This window comes from Bactrocera neohumeralis, chromosome 4 (assembly GCF_024586455.1).
Source record: "Bactrocera neohumeralis isolate Rockhampton chromosome 4, APGP_CSIRO_Bneo_wtdbg2-racon-allhic-juicebox.fasta_v2, whole genome shotgun sequence".
In the NCBI taxonomy this organism is placed as follows: Eukaryota; Metazoa; Arthropoda; class Insecta; order Diptera; family Tephritidae; genus Bactrocera; species Bactrocera neohumeralis.
This window is the reverse complement of record NC_065921.1, coordinates 71,624,761-71,641,835: the sequence shown is the minus strand read 5'-3', so window position 1 is coordinate 71,641,835 and position 17,075 is coordinate 71,624,761. Positions and strand designations below refer to the sequence as shown.

Sequence of the window (17,075 nt, the reverse complement as noted above, 5' to 3'; positions counted from 1 at the left end):
TGAAATCAAAGTGTGCGAGGATTTCAGAGTGCCCAGTTTATGCGCCCATACACCTTATCCACCGGTGCTATATGCAGCAAAGTGTTCAGTGGCATAGTTAGTGCGGTACCTCAAACCAACTAGCTGTTTGTTTCTCGAGGTCGGATAATTGAAGAATATCAAATCCACACATTTTTAATTGGGCTAGGGTTTAAAACTGTGGTCTCGAATTGACTTCAGACAGGGACTGAAAGCCATGCACCGTCGATTAACAGCTTCTCTCACATTGAACTGTGTCCTTGGAGTCCAAACACCACCAATAGCAGAATAAGAGCTCTAGTTGTCTGGCGATTCTTGAGTGATCTGTTCCGAAACAACGTTTTGGTTGTTATAGCAGGTTTAGCTCCCATTTATCCAAAATCAAACTCGATAACCAAACTCTATGTCCTGCAGGCAATGCGTCCCAGCATGACTCTAGCCATCTCTTTTGTATGTTCCATGAAACCAACTCACTTAACACCTCTCTCTTTATGGTTTGACACCATCGAGTGCGTTTCTGGGACTATCCGCTATGTGACTTTCTTGACAATTAACTTGGCATCCAGATCGGTTATGGATAACCGCTTAACCAACAACAAATACTCGATCTGGTTAACTTTTAAAAACTGAACTGCATTTCAGTTTAAATTTTTTGTATTTTCGATGACAACTGAATCTGCCAAACCATTTTAAACTGAATTTTTACCGTTTTCAACTTGTTTGCGATATTATCGTTGATGGTCTGGATGACAGCTACAAGAAATACTACAACTTTAGTAATTACAACTCAACTCCGTTTCAGTTGAAATTTTTGGTGGTACCTATGACAACTCAACCTTTCAAACTATTTTAAACTGAATTTTTACGGTTTTCAACATTTTTGCGGTATAACCGTTCACGATTGTTGCAGTAGTTTTCGAAAACTTATTTTGAAAAAATGGTTAGTTAAAAAAAATAATTGAAAACTGGCAACAAAAATTTAAAATACAGTAATGAAAAATTTTTGAAAAATTAATTTTTTTAATAAAAAAAATTGTTAAACTAAATAAATATTTTTAAACTACTAAATACAGTTAAAACTAATTTATTTGTAACCTAAAAAAAATTTTTTTTAATTAATTTTTTTTTATTTTTATTTTTAAAATTTTTTTTTATATTTTTTTTTAATTTTTTTTTTTTAATTTTTTTTTTTTTAATTTTTATTTTTAATTCTCGTATTACAAATCAAATTTCCAATTCTTAATTTCGATTTTCCAATTAAACTTTTAATAATAAAAAATTAAAATTCAAAAGGTTTCTTAAAGAGAAACTTCGCAACCACCCTGCAACTGAGTTCAAAATTCAAATGCATTTAAAATTAATTTGTTAACGCAGTTAGTTGTATATTATATTCTTGTGCGACACCATTCATGATTATACATACATAATGTATGTACATAGTAAATTACAAGTCATTATATAAGTATAAAAAAGTTGCTATACATCTTTATAAATTTTAATTCAATACAAATATATTTACAACAGCAATATTTTATACTACTTCGCCAGCGCAAGTGAATACATTCTAATTCGATTTTTTTTTTTTTTTTTTTTTTATAGACGTGATTTGTAAATTGTGAAAAGCCGAAAAGTGAGTATTATTAATTTATAATAACTTCTAATGCAATATCATACAAAACTTAAAAAAAAAGCTAACTTACTAGATAAATTAAAATTTTTCCAAGATCGAATGCTTTTTAAAATCAACGTATGTACTTAAAATAAAATTTTGTTTTTACATGATATATGTATATATAAACACTTAAATTCCAATACAAAGTCCGAGCGGAATTCACTTTTAGACAAACATTTTTCATATTTGATTGTGCGCTTTTATGGCAGAATTACAAGTAATGTTGTATAAGTTTATAAAATAATATTCCAACGAATGAAAAACTGAACACGATTTCATTAGTAAAGTAATCACAAAATATATGGAACGTCTCCATAATGCCTATGGCTTTTAACTACACCAACTTATACGAAATCCGACGCCGACGAGGAGACCGACACCGCCGAACCGGCGGATGAAGCGGTTGACACTGTGGACGTTGTAGAAGCAGCACGATGTGTGGGCGGTGTTAGCAGTATTGACGGTACATTTGGTGGTGAAGGTGGCACTACACACACCGCCGAGTCATCTGCTGCCAACAGCAGACGCTCACCGGTCACATTACTGTTTGTTGGCGTGCCCGAACGTTGCGCATCATCAGCCGAATTGCAATTGGCACCGATTTCTGATATAGGAACTGTCGCCGCATTAATTGTGTCTTCGTTGCCGTACACATGCTGCTTGAAGTGCTGCGACGTCGGCGGCACCACCAACAGATTCACCGATATGAGCAAGGGATGCACCAGCAACGTGTCCATGAGCATTATCGTCACCTCTTGATTCTTCTCGAGACTGAGTGAGCTTATTTCGGTCTTTTGCGTAAATGTTGGTTGCCGTTGTGAATTGATCGATGTCACCGAAGTGCTGGTTGCGTATGAAAAGGAAAGGATTATGAAAATGTATTGAACAATTTTACTAAGGAACGGACATCATTAGATTTTTTCCTTATTCTTACCGTATCATGAACTGCCGTTTAGTTTGCAGGCTCAGCAAACGCTCGTGCTCATTGCGATGGTGGCGTCGTATGCTCAGCAACCGTGAGTCAGCGACCAGCACAAGATCTAAGCCGAAGTTGAAGCCCGTCCACCGCCACTTCTGATAGCCGGGCTCAAGTAGAATGCGGCCGCAGCGCATGCAATTCTTATAAAATACATCGGCATCAAGGTTTTGCGGACTGCAGAAATAAGTGTGAAAAGATCGGTAAAAGAGATACTCGTTTTAAATTGTACATATGTAGGAGATTGGAGAAGATCGTGGAATACTTTTTTTTTTCTTGCGTTACGTTTGAGTTTTAATCATTTGCGAAAGAAACGTGAAAAATAAAAATTTCTCTTCTAGGGATATTCTAGTGTGGGATTTTGAATAAAGTAGATTCCTCCATATTTTCAAAGCTTAACTTTTTAAGCAGGTTTGTCAAAATTTTCACTATTTCCGGAGCTATAGCTACTTTAGTGACACGACATCCAAGCCGTCTTTTATCCGAAGCTTTAAACTCGTTTTTCTCGAACTAGTTTTTGAGATATCGATCTCAAGTTTTGGTCACATACTTTTCTGATCAAGAAGTTGCATATTTGTCGGACCCACCGATATCGGACCACTATAGCATATAGCTGCCGTACAAACTGACCGATCAAAATCAAGTTTTTGTATGGGAAACTTTTTTATTTCAAGAGATATTCCTACAAAAATTGGCATAGTTCATTGTCCAAGACAGCGCTACAATATCCGAACAAATTGTTCAGATCGGACTACTATAAAATATGGCTGCCGTACAAGCTGACCGATCAAAATTAAGTTCTGGTATAAACAACTTTTTTGTTTGAAATGATATCTTTACGAATTTTGGCATAGATCATTGCCTAAGACAGTGCTACGATATCCGAAAAAAATGTTTAAGTCTAATCACTCTTTCATATATCTGTCATACAAACTGACAGATCAAAAAATATTCTTGTATGGAAAAAATTTTTATTAAACGAGATATCTTCATGAATTTTGGCACATATTATTCTCTGCCACAAAACTACAAGTTGTGAAGAAATTATTCAGATCGGACTACTATAGCCTATAGTTGCCATACAAACGGATTGAACAAAATCAGCATAATATCTTCTCATACCCTTTCATGCTATAAAAAATGTACCAGTGAAGGGTATTACAGCTTCGGTGGAACAGAAATTTTTTTCTGGTTCCAAATTTTTTTTACGATTTCTCAAAAACTAAAAAAAGCACAACTAAGCATGCATATACTTTAATACATAAATAATCTCTTTAATTTCACTGGTGTTGGGTTTACAAATTTACTTAGAGTATATATTACAAATTAGTTTCACATATATAAAATACACTTACCCCTCCTCCGGCAAATGGTCGACCTTCAAAATCGAATGCCAATGACTGAGCACATGACTATGCAACCAATCCTTTGGAATAATATTATCATTAAGTACGATTTTCAAATCTGTATGATGATTGGTTAAGTACTGCGTGCGCAGCGCTTGGAATGGCGGCACAAATTGTTGGCCTTCAGGTGTGGCCAGGAATGAACGTCTTTCACTGCGATGCGCAAAGTAATCCTTCACGAGATCTGACAGACACTGACTCTCGTTATTGCCATTATTGTTATTATTGTTGCTGCCAACGGCACTTCTACTGCCATCACCCGCGCCTGCTGCAGGCGCTATATCAGCAGTATTTTCAGCATCGTACAGTGGATGCAGACGCAAATACATCCAAGTGCGCAGCAATGTGTATAAGGAAAATTCAGTCTGCATCACATATAAATCGGGGCTGGCTACCAACTTGGTCATTAGTTCGACGCTGATTTGACGCAGTAGTTGCTCATCTTTGTGATAAATGCAGAGCAAATTTGTTTCCAAAAAGACCATTGCAGCTTTCTTAACATTCACGCTGCCATACAGGCAAGCGGCTTCATAGTAACTAATGGCAGTCTGTAAAAAAGTGAAAATATTAATAAAAATTATATAGTAACAAAGCAAAGTTTGAAGCGTGTTACGCACCTCGGCGTTAATGGTTTCAATCATGACTTCAGCGCATTTGTCGATAATACCCTCCAAGTGGAAGAGCGTCGCGGTGGCCAACACTGAAATCACCGCCTTTGGATCGATTTCAATCTCGTCGGAGTACATGGAACCAAAAACGGCGTCCAGCGCTAAAAAAAAGTTAAACAAAAAACATGATTATATAATTTAAAGTATTTTTTTTTATTTATGTATGTAATTGTAGCATAAATTCTTATTTATGCTTGCCTTCTAGCGTGATGCGTTCATCCAAAATTTTTATGTGCACAAAATCTTGACAGGATTCCTTCCATGAACCATTGAACATGCTGTAAAAGTACGGGCTCTGGCAGAGATATACTTTGTGCAGATTCCACACCTTGCCCAGCGCCATCACAGCAATGTCGGAATTCTTTTGCTCCTTAAAGAGCGCTTGGTATATGTATTGGGTGGTGGTGAGTAGCCTTTTTCTGCGCGGAAAAAAGAAAATGTCATAAAAAAAATAAAAATAAAGCAACAAAAGGGCATACGTACTTCTTTGGCGATTGTGTTTCACTGCTCTGCGACTCATCTGATGTATTGCTCGAGTCTAGCGAACGTTTTCTTTTGCGACGTCCGGCTAATATATTTACCACATTGTCGCTGCAATGCTGTAACGGTACGGCTAGTTTTGCCACAAGCTGACCCATTGCTGTGCGTTGTGTTTAGCGTGCTACTCGCTGCCTTAAGACTTGGCCAAAATGTGTTCGAAGCAACACTGGAACTGTTGTTGGCAGTTTTAGCCGCTTGCCGCCTTTTTAACACAACCTATTGTTGTTTGTCTATAAATAAAATGGTAAACACATGAGAAATGTCAAGTTTGCCGCACAAAAGCACCTATACTAAGACTAGCTGTTGCTTTGTTCTCTATACATTGTGTTCGCTGTACTTGATAGGGCTTGCATTGAGAAATTCCATTAATCTTATCAACATATTTAAACACATATGTATACAGACACATATACACAAATGTATGTATGTGCATATTTACATACCCACGTAGATGTAAAATCTTTTAAATATAATTGAATAGTGTCAGACTGCTGCCTTTATTGCGGGGCTCACACACTCACACTGCTAACCGAAGAGGATTCGGTCAAAAATCGGATATACAAGTATTGCAGTATAAATCGTTATTCAGTGCAGAAAAGGCAAAGAAATATTAAATATGTTCGCTTGAGTATAAAATATAAATATTTATTTATTTTTCTGAAGCAATCAAAAGTTGGAAAAAATGAAAATTGAATTATAAAAATTCAAGCTTTATGGGTATCACAAATAAAGGGTGACCCATTTCGATGTTCTTTACTTTTTTAAAGAAAAAACACAGAAACTTAAAATTCAATGAGCAATCCGTTCATTCGACCCGGTACGGACGGAATCATTCCAGCAATGCTACAGAATGCTCTCTGTCTATCCGTGCCATGGCTAAAGGCGATTTTTGGGGATGCTTGAAGATCAGCTATGTGCCACACTCATGGAGAGAAGCTAGGTTAGTTTTCATACCGAAGGCAGATAGGAACAACCCAAACTACTCAAAAATGAAAGAGCTGAAAACATTCGAGAAAATCTTGAACTTACATATTAGAGCCGCAGCTTCTCTTAGAGGCTTATCCAAAGCGCAGCACGCATATACGAAGGGCAGATGAGTAGAGACTGCGCTCCATACACTGGTATTAAATATCGTAAGGGCTCTTAATGTAAGGAATACGCACTTGAAGCATTCCTGGCCATTTCAGGAGCGTTCAGCAACGTCTCTACGGAATCTATCCAGTAAATAGGAGTTGATCCCGCTATACATCGCTGGATCAGACGTATTTTGTCCTCTAGACGGATAAGAGGAGAATGGAACGACGCTAAAATGACCAAGGATGTCTGTAGATGTACTCTCTAAGGTGGAGTGCTGTCTCCGCTGCTGTGGACCTTACTGGTGAATATACTGCTAAGGAACTTGGAAGACAAAGCCCCCAAGATAGTGCCATATGCGGACGACATTGCATCTTAACAACGATTAGGTGTCCACAGACCATTAGCACTATTATGACTACCACTCTCAATACAGTCCAGAACTGTGCATCGCAAGCGGGCCTGCGAGTTGAACCGGGAGAAAACGAATCTGCTTGTGTTCACAAGAAAGCACAAAATTCCTCTATGGAGGTTCCCTTCTATAAATGGGACACAACTGTCTCTCAATGCAAAACTGAGATGAATTAAACAAGGGGTTCCGCAGGGTGGTGTCCTCCTCCCGCTATTGTTTAACTGCTACATCTTGAAACTCCCACAGCCACTATAGGCAGTTTCTATCATCTCGTCCGCTGATGATTTCACGATATTGACGTCGGGCACTAGAATCGATGGCATGTGTTGAAAGGTCAACGGGTATCTCTCCGACCTTTCTCGCTTTCTTTCTGCACGGAACTTAACACTCTCCCCCACTAAATCCACAGCGACCATATTTACAAACTGGACGAAGGAGTACAGACTTGACCTTAATATTGCAGTCGATGGCGTCAAGATTCTGACTGTCAATAATACTAAAATTTTAGGTGTGACTGTCTGTGCTCCTTCACTCCTCGCTAGTCGGCAGCACATGTGGGAAAAAACAAAGAAACGTTGTTAGCAATTTTCAAGGCGATTGGCCGGCCGACACATCGGCCTACGACACGATGCCTCTTGATCTCTCCTACCGAACACCTGCTCTTGATTTCTCCTACCGAACACCTGCATAATGAAGCCCTTATGCTCCCAGTTAAGGAGCATAATGAACTCCTCTCCAAACAGTTCCTGCTGGAGTGATTTCACAGAAATAATCCTTGCAGACACCTGCTTCCGCTGCCTCCTTGGAACACCAAGATGTCATTCCTCAACTTCATCGACGACATCAGACAATACATCGACCGGACTTCGGACGCAACTCACTTCCAACAATCACTGACCGCCTTTCACAGCCAATCAACACCTTCACCGACTCCCTTTTAGTGAATGGCGTACTTGGAGTCAAACCTCCACCCATTGCAGACGAAGAGCTCGAGTTGCCGCGAGAAACGAGAGTTTCCCTTACGCAGCTTCGCTCTGGATACTGTAGCAGGTTAAACTCCTACCTATCCAGAATAGTCCCCGACATATCCAATATATGTCCTGCGCGCGATGGGTCTCCGCATGACACTGGCCACCTCTTTACACCTAGCCCACTCATCTGACACCCCTCCCCCTTTGGTCGGACCCCGTCAAAACAGCACATTTCTTCGGCTTTCCGTTGGATGACGTCGAAAGCAACTTATCTACCATCTTAACGGGGATTAGGAATCCGTTTAAACAACAACAATCAGAACAATTTATTCGGAGATTGGAACGCTATCTCGAAAAATCATTTATGGCAAATTTCGTGAAGATATCTTGTCAAATGAAAAAGTATTGCGAACAAGCACTTTATTCCGATCGTTCAGTTTGTATAGCAGATAAGTACATAGTACATAAGTATCTGCTAAAGAGCTGACAAAAAATTTAATAATTTTTATTGAACATGAAGAACATATCTCACACGTCTATCTAGTGTTGTAAATAAAGTTCTAGACAAGCTACTATAAAAATAATATGATTTGATTTCTTTTAGTTGATTTCAACATATTCCCGTAGAGGAAATGTGTATGGCCCAACACTCCAATATCAATGGCTATAAATAGCTCACACACTGGCACTGAATTCAAAATAAATTTACGATATGATACGATACAATACGATATACAAACACATCTACACATATGTACATATACATACCGACATATACATATAAGTATGTATATGTATGTGCTATAGTAAATGATATGAAGCGTAACAAAAATAAACTTGTTATGCTGTAATATTATTAAGGTAAATATGTCAAGGCCGTATGCTATGTTTGGAGGAAAATATAGGAAAAAAGAGATTATAAACAAAAACAAGTTTTATGCTCACAAAGAAAATGCGTAGAGGCCCGAAATGGAAATGTTGCAACTATATGCTGGTGTTGTAATTCCTCTAAATATGTTAGAAGAACTCCACACAACGGAAAGGAATGTAAAAATAGCAACAATGACGAGTGAAAAATAATAGTTGAGAAATAGCGGCATATTTACGGAGTGCTAAGTCAATGAAAAACAAGTTTAAACATGTTCATTTTCTTATATTGTTTAAGTATACATTGCAATTGCTAGACAAGTTTTTGATTTGTATTGTATTTGCTATTAAAAAAATTGTAGCAAGTTTTTAGGTAAAAAAAAAATAAAAAAAAAAAAAAAAAAATAAAAAATAAAAAAAAAAAAAAAAAAAAAAAAAAAAAAAAAAAAAAAAAAAAAAAAAATAAAAAAAAATAAAATAAAAAAAATAGTTACATATACATATGTACATATATTACCAAAAATAAGTTTTCTAACTTCAGTTCAGTTACTTTACATTAGAAAGCAGCACATGTTCAAACTTGCTCGCTACTTCCGTTAGCTTCTATAAACAAGAATGCAAGAAATGTCAAAAAGTTGCTACACATTTCGAATTTATTATAAGTTCACGAATTTTAATCGATAAATGTCTGAAACTTCCGGCTCTAATGAAATTTATGTTGCCACGAATTTAAAATAAAATAAAACGATAAAATGAACTGATGTGTTGAAACGAAAAACGAAATATGCCTCCCACCTTTTCGTTTTTCATTTGCTTTCGATAAGTGCATTGCGTGGGCTAAAACGAATACCAGTGGGATTTAGAAAGCGCGGTCTTTCAAAGTGATTTCAAATTTTTTAGTAATTGTTATACAAAACATGTAAAATATTCGAATTTAAGTGCGGAGGCATGACAGAAACGTCACGGGCATTTTAAATTGAAATGTTGTTGTTGTAATGGATACCTAATCCCGGTTAGCATGGTAAGGATTAGGTAATAAATTTTCATCGACGTTAACAACGGTAGATCCAGGAAACTTGCTGTTTCTACGGGGTCGGATCATAATGGAGAGGGGTGTCAGATGTGTAGGGTTAGCAGGGCATGCAAAGAGGTGGTTAGAGTCTTGCGGGTACTCTTTTCATCTTCTTCTTCTTAATTGGCGTAGACACCGCTTACGCGCTTATAGCCAAGTTAACAACAGCGCGCCAGTCATTTCTTATTTTCACAAGGTGGTCCTTTTCCACCAGGTCTTTCCAACGGAGTGAAGGTCTTCCTCTTCTTCTGCTTCCCCCGGTAGGTACTGCGACGAATACTTTCAGAGCTGGAGTGTTCGGACGACATGATCTAGCCAGCGGAGCCAGGGGGACGGAGTCATGTGTAGAAGTTCACGCAAGTGAGGAAAGTTCTCTGTTCGCCATTCACTTGGGAGTGGCCAGAAACGATTCTTTTACATATGGCTCAAGCAGCTCACGACTTTCGGTCTTTGACCAAGTATCCTCTGGGTAGCCTAAGAACATCCGTTTGAAGGCGAGCTAAAGTGAGAATGCGAAACATCCCCTACATAGGGTTGTGCGCTGGGTTTGGGGCCCGCCACGTAAAAAAAAAACACCCCAATGAAAAGACGCAACAAGCCTCGGATGAGTGACCCCCCTTTTGATGACGACCATGGACTCTTTACATGCTGGACATATACATATTTGGTAAGTCGGTTTCGATTCTGGATAAGTAGGAATTTAACCTGCTACAGTATACAGAAAGAAGCTGCTCAAGGCTCACTCTCGATTCTCACGGCAACTCGAGCACTTCGTCTGCAATGGGTGGTGGTTTGACTCCTAGTGAGCCATTCACTGAAATGGAGATGGTGAAGGTGTTAATGGCTGCACTGTAAATGGCGCTCAGTGCGTGTCTGAAATTCTTAGCGTCCGAAGTCTGGTATATTGTTTTATGTCGACGTAGTTGAGGAAGGACCTCTTGATGCTGCCTAGGGGGCATTCCTTTCTGCGAAAGCACTCCAACAGAAACTGTTTGGATAGATTTCATTAGCCGACGTCATTATCGTACAAACATCAGCGTACGAGGTGATAGAAATCCCCTCTGGTAGTTGCGGGAATTTCGAGATGTAAAAGTTAAATAATTTGGAGTTTTTACCTCGAAATATTACGGATGATTGACGACCGCTCAGGCAGTTCATAGTCCACCTTTTCAATCCTAAAGGGAGCGTTCTTTATTCATTGTGCAGAATGTCGAATCGTCTATCTGTTCCTTTAATTCGATGATTTGACAGGCAGGAATGCAAAGGTCGTGGTGCGCGTTAAAGCTAGTCTGACATTTTAGGGAAGTATGGCAGTCGATGTCGCCATCGATAAGACGATATTGCACGGTGTTGTGGGAGTCATACTGCCTATTTGAGCTCTTATGGACCGTGGAGGTTCTTTGTTGGCCTTTCGTGGGGAGTGGCGCAGCAGTGCACGAACTAGGTGCCGATTGCACAGCCGTAGAGGTTAAGGTCGCAGTAGTGCGTTAGCAGCATGGGGCCAAGTAACTCGTTGTCTACTTCCTGTGTTTCTTAAGGCCAAAGCAGGTCTTAAGATGGCTCCATCCACCGAGGTGGAGTTTGGATGGAGCCTTTTAGCGCAGACGCAGCAGAAGAATTCCTCCGGGCCCGGATTGGACTCAATGCCGGCACGAGTCAGGAGGATACGGAGCAAGCCTGCTGCAAGACGTTATTCCAGTGACGCCAACCACAAACCAAGACTTACCGATCTAAACGGTCTTTTGATTCATACACCTTTTTCCACATAAAAAATCGTCTAATAGCGAAAGTTTAATGCAAATGCTTTTTGTTTAATGCAAAAATTTAATTGCGAATATTAAATAAAAGTGAACAATACAAACGAAGATATAATAAGATTTCAATTAAAGAGCTAACTCGGTATATGAATTGAACAATGAATAATGTGTACATAGAAGTGTTAAATTTTAAGCACGAAACCGACGGCTTTTGTTTAGTTTTTTTCCCTTAACTTTACACTTACAGATTGTAAATATTTCTAAAGCATTTATCGCCATTAACACTGATTATTTCTAATTTTTACTTCGTTTTATTGAAGATTACATCATTCTTGTGTTGGTTTTGTTTTCCTCAACATTCGTAAGGGCATTTAGCACAATGGTTTCCTATTGGTAAGTTTCGTACCGGACCCAAGGCTGTTTCAATTATTCATACTTTTAATTCTTATACCCTGAACAGGATATAGGTAGTAAGTTTGAATAGAAGTTTATAACATCCAGAAGGAAACTTCGGAGACTCTATAAAATATGCATCCACGCGTATTGGTGCGGCGTAGTTAAGGACCGGCCGACCGATTGCCTTTTAAGTTGCCAACAAGGTTTCTTTGTCCTTTCCCATGTGCTGTCGGCTAGAGACTTGAGCATTTTGTTGCGGCTCTGTACTTTGGCGATAATCACGGTCGTATGAGTAGTGAAGGAGCACAGGCTGTCGAAAATCTAAAATTGTAGGGTTATTGGCAGTCGGAATCTTAACGCCTTTGTCCAGTTTGTGAATATGGTCACTGTGGATTTACTGGGGAAGAGTGTTAAGTTCCGTGTAGCGAGGAAGCGAAAAAGGCCTGAGTGATAGTCGTTTACTTTTGAGCACATGCCATTGATTTCATTATCCGACATCATTATCGCGCAATCATCTGCGTACGAGGTGATAGAAATTCCCTATAGTGGTGCGGGACACCCCTTTCGAAACGCCTTGTTTAATTCTTCGCAGTTTTGGTATTTTACCTCAAAATAGTACGGATGATTGATGACCGCTCAAGTAGTTGATAGTCCATCTCTTCAGTGGTGGAGGTCGTCCTCTCGCAGGGTGGTTTCTGGTTAAAACCATGAACTATATGGGCGATTATGGCGTTAAGTGCTGTGGTGGTACTGTGCACTTTTCAGAAGCCATGCTGGTGATTTTCTAGGCTTGGGAATAGAAATCTCAAGTGTCTTCACTATTAGGGATAGGAGAGTTATCGGACGATAGGACTCCCCTTTGTTGGCAGGTTTCCTAGATTTAAGTAGTGGGACGACTCTTCCTATTTTCCACACATCGGGTATTTGAGGAGTGGTTAGCAAAAGGTTTTGAACCTTAGTGAGATAGCTAACACCCGTCAGTCCAGACACTTTAGGGCATGGATTGTGTATAATGATCCATGGAGAGCCGAATCAATAAAGGATTGTATGTTTATGTATATGTATATACACGAAACAAGTCCCCAAGTTTTTGATATATCGATCTATAATCTTACGCACGTGTTTTTCTTCCAAATCAGCTGCTCATTCGTCAGAATCGCCGATATTGGACCACTATAGCATATAAAGGCCATAGAAACTGAACGGAATCTAGTACTTGTATGGAGGACATTTTTATTTGAGAAAATACTTATCTTAACCAAATTCGTCATGGATTATTTTTCAAGGCCACAATCTCCGTCCATATTCGTCAAATCGGACTACTATAACATATAGCTGCCATACAAACAGACAGATGAAATTCAAGATAAAGATCTTTTATGCCTTTTTGTGCTATAAGAAATGCACCTGCGAAGGGTATTATAGCTTCGTTACAACCGAAGTTAACTTTCTTATTTTTTTTTACATACTTATGTACATTCATATAGCGTTACTTGAGTAATAGGTCATTATGGTAATGTCGAGTTAATTTGTAGCAATTAATGAAGCTACGCATTTGTACAATTAAGTAAAATATTGTACCTCAGGGAGTTTAGACTACATAACTACATAAATTTCAGAGCGTTACAAATCTACAAGCCTGAGTCCATTTGCAATTAATTTAACAGCTCCAGAGCCTACGCTGAACAATGTGGATAAATGTTAAGATTTTAACGAAAACCCACAGTTGATAAGCTGTTCAAAATCCAATAAGCCGAAATAAATAATTATTACGAATTAAATTACAACACAAATTAAATGTAGTAAGCAATAAATCAATTATGAATAAATAGTAACAAGCCACAGACACCGTTAGGTTTTGAACCAGCGCGCATTTGTTGTTATAAACCTGATTACAATAAAGAAACGAAGCATTTACGCGCTACACCACGCCGACAGGCCATGAAAATTGTAGAAATGTGTAAGACAAGCAACAAATTCGAAAAGTGTTTGTGGAGAAAAGCAAAACATAATGGAATGAGTAACATAAATTGAGTGGCCCCTACATATTTATGTACATATGGAGATATAATTACATACATACATACAAAAATAGTGACCCTGTATAACATATGAGTAGAAAGTGATAATCAAAACAAAAACAAAATGTTGCGGTAGGCAAGTAAAGATCAATTTGGCAAGAGGAACCTATGTATGTATGTACATACATACAAATAATAAAAATAAATGTATTGCCGTACGTGCGAGTGCAAAAATTTTAACAAAACTGCTGAAAATAGCAGGTGAACAACCTTTCTGAAACTAAAAATATGTAAACACTGCGATTGTTTATTTTTCGTATTTATTACTTGTGTTTAAAAAAAGATTATTTATCATTTTATGATTGTTATGAAATATTAATTTGGTTTCTAAATATTTGATAACAAATAAATTCTAGTTTAGGACAGAAAAGAATAATCTGCAAAAATTCCAAATTGACAGACCATAATCTGATTATTTTCGGTTATAGTTTTGCTTGCACGCGCGTATTGTAGTCTGCCTCGAAATACATTTTATTTATTAAAACAAAAATATATCACTACATACGTACATATCTTTAATTAATTATCATACTCCATTTACTAAAATATTTATATTATATTTGAAGTGTGTTAAGGCAATGATGTCATCATAGCTGCTCAAGTAAAAATAGGCAAAGATCTTTGTAGATATCCATACATAGATATGTATATAATATACATTAATATGTTAAGGCAATGACATAGCTGCTCAAGTAAAAATAGGCAAAGATCTTTGTAGATATCCATACATAGATATGTACATAATATACATATGCACAATTCAAAGGCAGACAAACGCTGTTTGACATATTAAATACTTTTATAACATACATTTGATACAAATGTCTAGAGGTGTACGCTTTGGCCATAATACATCGGATATTACCAATGTACATAAAGAGGTACATAATGATGTACATAATTATAATAATGTGATTGAAATTCCCATCATATGCAAATTTTAGCTTGAAGGCTCATACATCTTTCTCCACATATGTATTTGCAAGTTGTCACTTGAATTCCATAAAGTACCCGAATGGAGTAATATATTATTCCATGTATTAATGACCAGAGCGGTGCCGAGTATGCTTCATAAGTCAGTGGGTAGCTTGTGTGACCCTAATTATTTCCGCCCTGCTGGCTGATGTGGTGGTAAGCTTAAGATCAGACTGCAGTTGAAATATGTAGCTTTATGGCAACCTGTTATTGCCTTGATAGGAGGTCTTTGGCGACAAAGTTTATAGCAGACAAGTCGTACAATTTTTTCTAACCACGCAGTTAACAGATTAGGGCTCGAAAGTTACGCCTTGCAATTTCAGGATGGTGGATGATAACGGTTTTTATATCTCAGCTATTCTCAGACTTCTTTGGAGAAATAGAGTTCACACGAATTTGGTGGAAGCAGCGTTATTTTGTTATATTTTATACAAGATGCTCAAAAATAGCATATAGAAACTAATGCTTCCGCCACCTTGATCCTTAATAGCGGTAGACCAGAGCCCTGTTGTCTCTCGTTTAAGATATAAGGATAAAATTCCGAATTTGATCGTCTTGGCAAGTAAAATGAGTGTCGGTGAGGGCTTAACTCTATTCTACATTCTTACCATAATTTTTAACTGAATAAGAGTTTTATATTTATTTTAACCTGAACGGACCTGAATTTTATGTGGCCAAAGGCTATCTACTCAGCAGCAGGCACCGTAATTATGCGTATGCTTCCTGCGACTAATATAATATTTAGCGAATTGGTTACCTATAGATTTAAAGCAAATATATTTTACATAATTACGTACATGCATATGTACATAAAATTTATAATTTAGATTATATTCAACGCCTTCACATCCCACAAGCATGAGTTACGAGATCCAAAACAAATTCAGCCTCAGCAAAGAAATAATAAGTTGTACATACTTATGTATAGGCTTATCAGAATCTTTTTATAAACCCTCTAAAAAAATAATTGGTTTAGCTCTTCCAATAATGCTTGTACTTTTATTGGAAATTTTGTTAAAGGACGAAAAAAAAGTAGCCAAGAATTTGAAAAGTACACTAGCAGTAGTGTGGGTGGTAATTTCAAGAGTACTGTGTACAAAATCAATGAAATACATAACTTGTTGAAATTTATATGCACTTTAGGCAAACCCATAAATCACTATTTTATTTCCATATTGTGGATACTTAGCTTATGTTCAAACATATTTTAATAAAAGGCAATATTAACTATAGGCTAGTTATTTTTAAATTGCTTAAAATTATACTTACTTGAGCCCTTTTGTATTATAAAAATTGCCGAAGTTGCAATAATTTAATATTAATTTCCAATTGCGACTCAAATATGAGTTTTTATAATATTTAACACTCTCCGGAATTATCTACGCATTTACCAGGACATTAACTATCTTAATGAAAACACTTTTTCACATCTCACTTTTTTACCCACACATTTTTTTTATTTCATGATATTTTTTACTAGATTTGTAAAATATTTTATAACTAAAATTTTTCAATTCGAACGACTTAAAACAATTTTATCATATATTAGTACTCTGATCATAAATACACCAAAATCCGTGAATATTGCACCAAATACCCAAAACTTCATACACGAATGGAAGTAAACAGGAAAATAAACAAAATACATTTAACAAGTCGATTTTTTTGCCGAGAGCAATGTTGCCATGTATTTATTTTTCCAAATCGCAATTACGCATTTCATCGGTCTGTCGTGCATTTGACAGATAAGCGGAATGAACGAAAATAAATTAACTAAATTTTGTTAATGACACATTCGTATCGAAACATTTAAATTTTGGGTGAGTTTATGCCCTATAATTATAATCTCCTGTTGAAAACTGCCTTAATTTTTTGTTTACACAATTTTATTTTAAGGTTTTAAAAGGTTAAAACCTTACAGAGTCCTCCATATAAATTAAAACTAAAAAGAGTATTTTGAAACATAATTATTCACAGGTATTTTATGAATGGGTGCAATAAGTCAATCAAAACTATTTTGTTCAAGACTAGATAAATATAAACACCTACTGAAGTAGTCCATGACAGGAGCACTTTAAAATTATAACCTAAATTATTAATTTATTTTAAATCCATCTAGCCTGGAACAGACTCCGTAAGGAAGATAGAATGCCTCCACCCCTATATGATCAAATTTGGGCGATAGCACAG

At 37.1% G+C, this 17,075-nt stretch overlaps 1 protein-coding gene across 1 annotated transcript; it reads right to left on the bottom strand.

Moving 5' to 3' along the window:
- Positions 1-1,375: 1,375 nt before the first annotated feature.
- Positions 1,376-16,515, bottom strand: LOC126757553 (protein germ cell-less). The gene is made up of 7 exons (XM_050471553.1): positions 16,155-16,515; positions 5,224-5,510; positions 4,939-5,159; positions 4,690-4,841; positions 4,022-4,620; positions 2,625-2,843; positions 1,376-2,533 (listed from the first exon to the last, which is right to left on the bottom strand). The coding sequence occupies exons 2-7, from the start codon at positions 5,376-5,378 to the stop codon at positions 2,035-2,037; spliced, it is 1,845 nt and encodes a 614-aa protein (XP_050327510.1). The 5' UTR covers positions 5,379-5,510; positions 16,155-16,515; the 3' UTR covers positions 1,376-2,034.
- Positions 16,516-17,075: the final 560 nt, after the last annotated feature.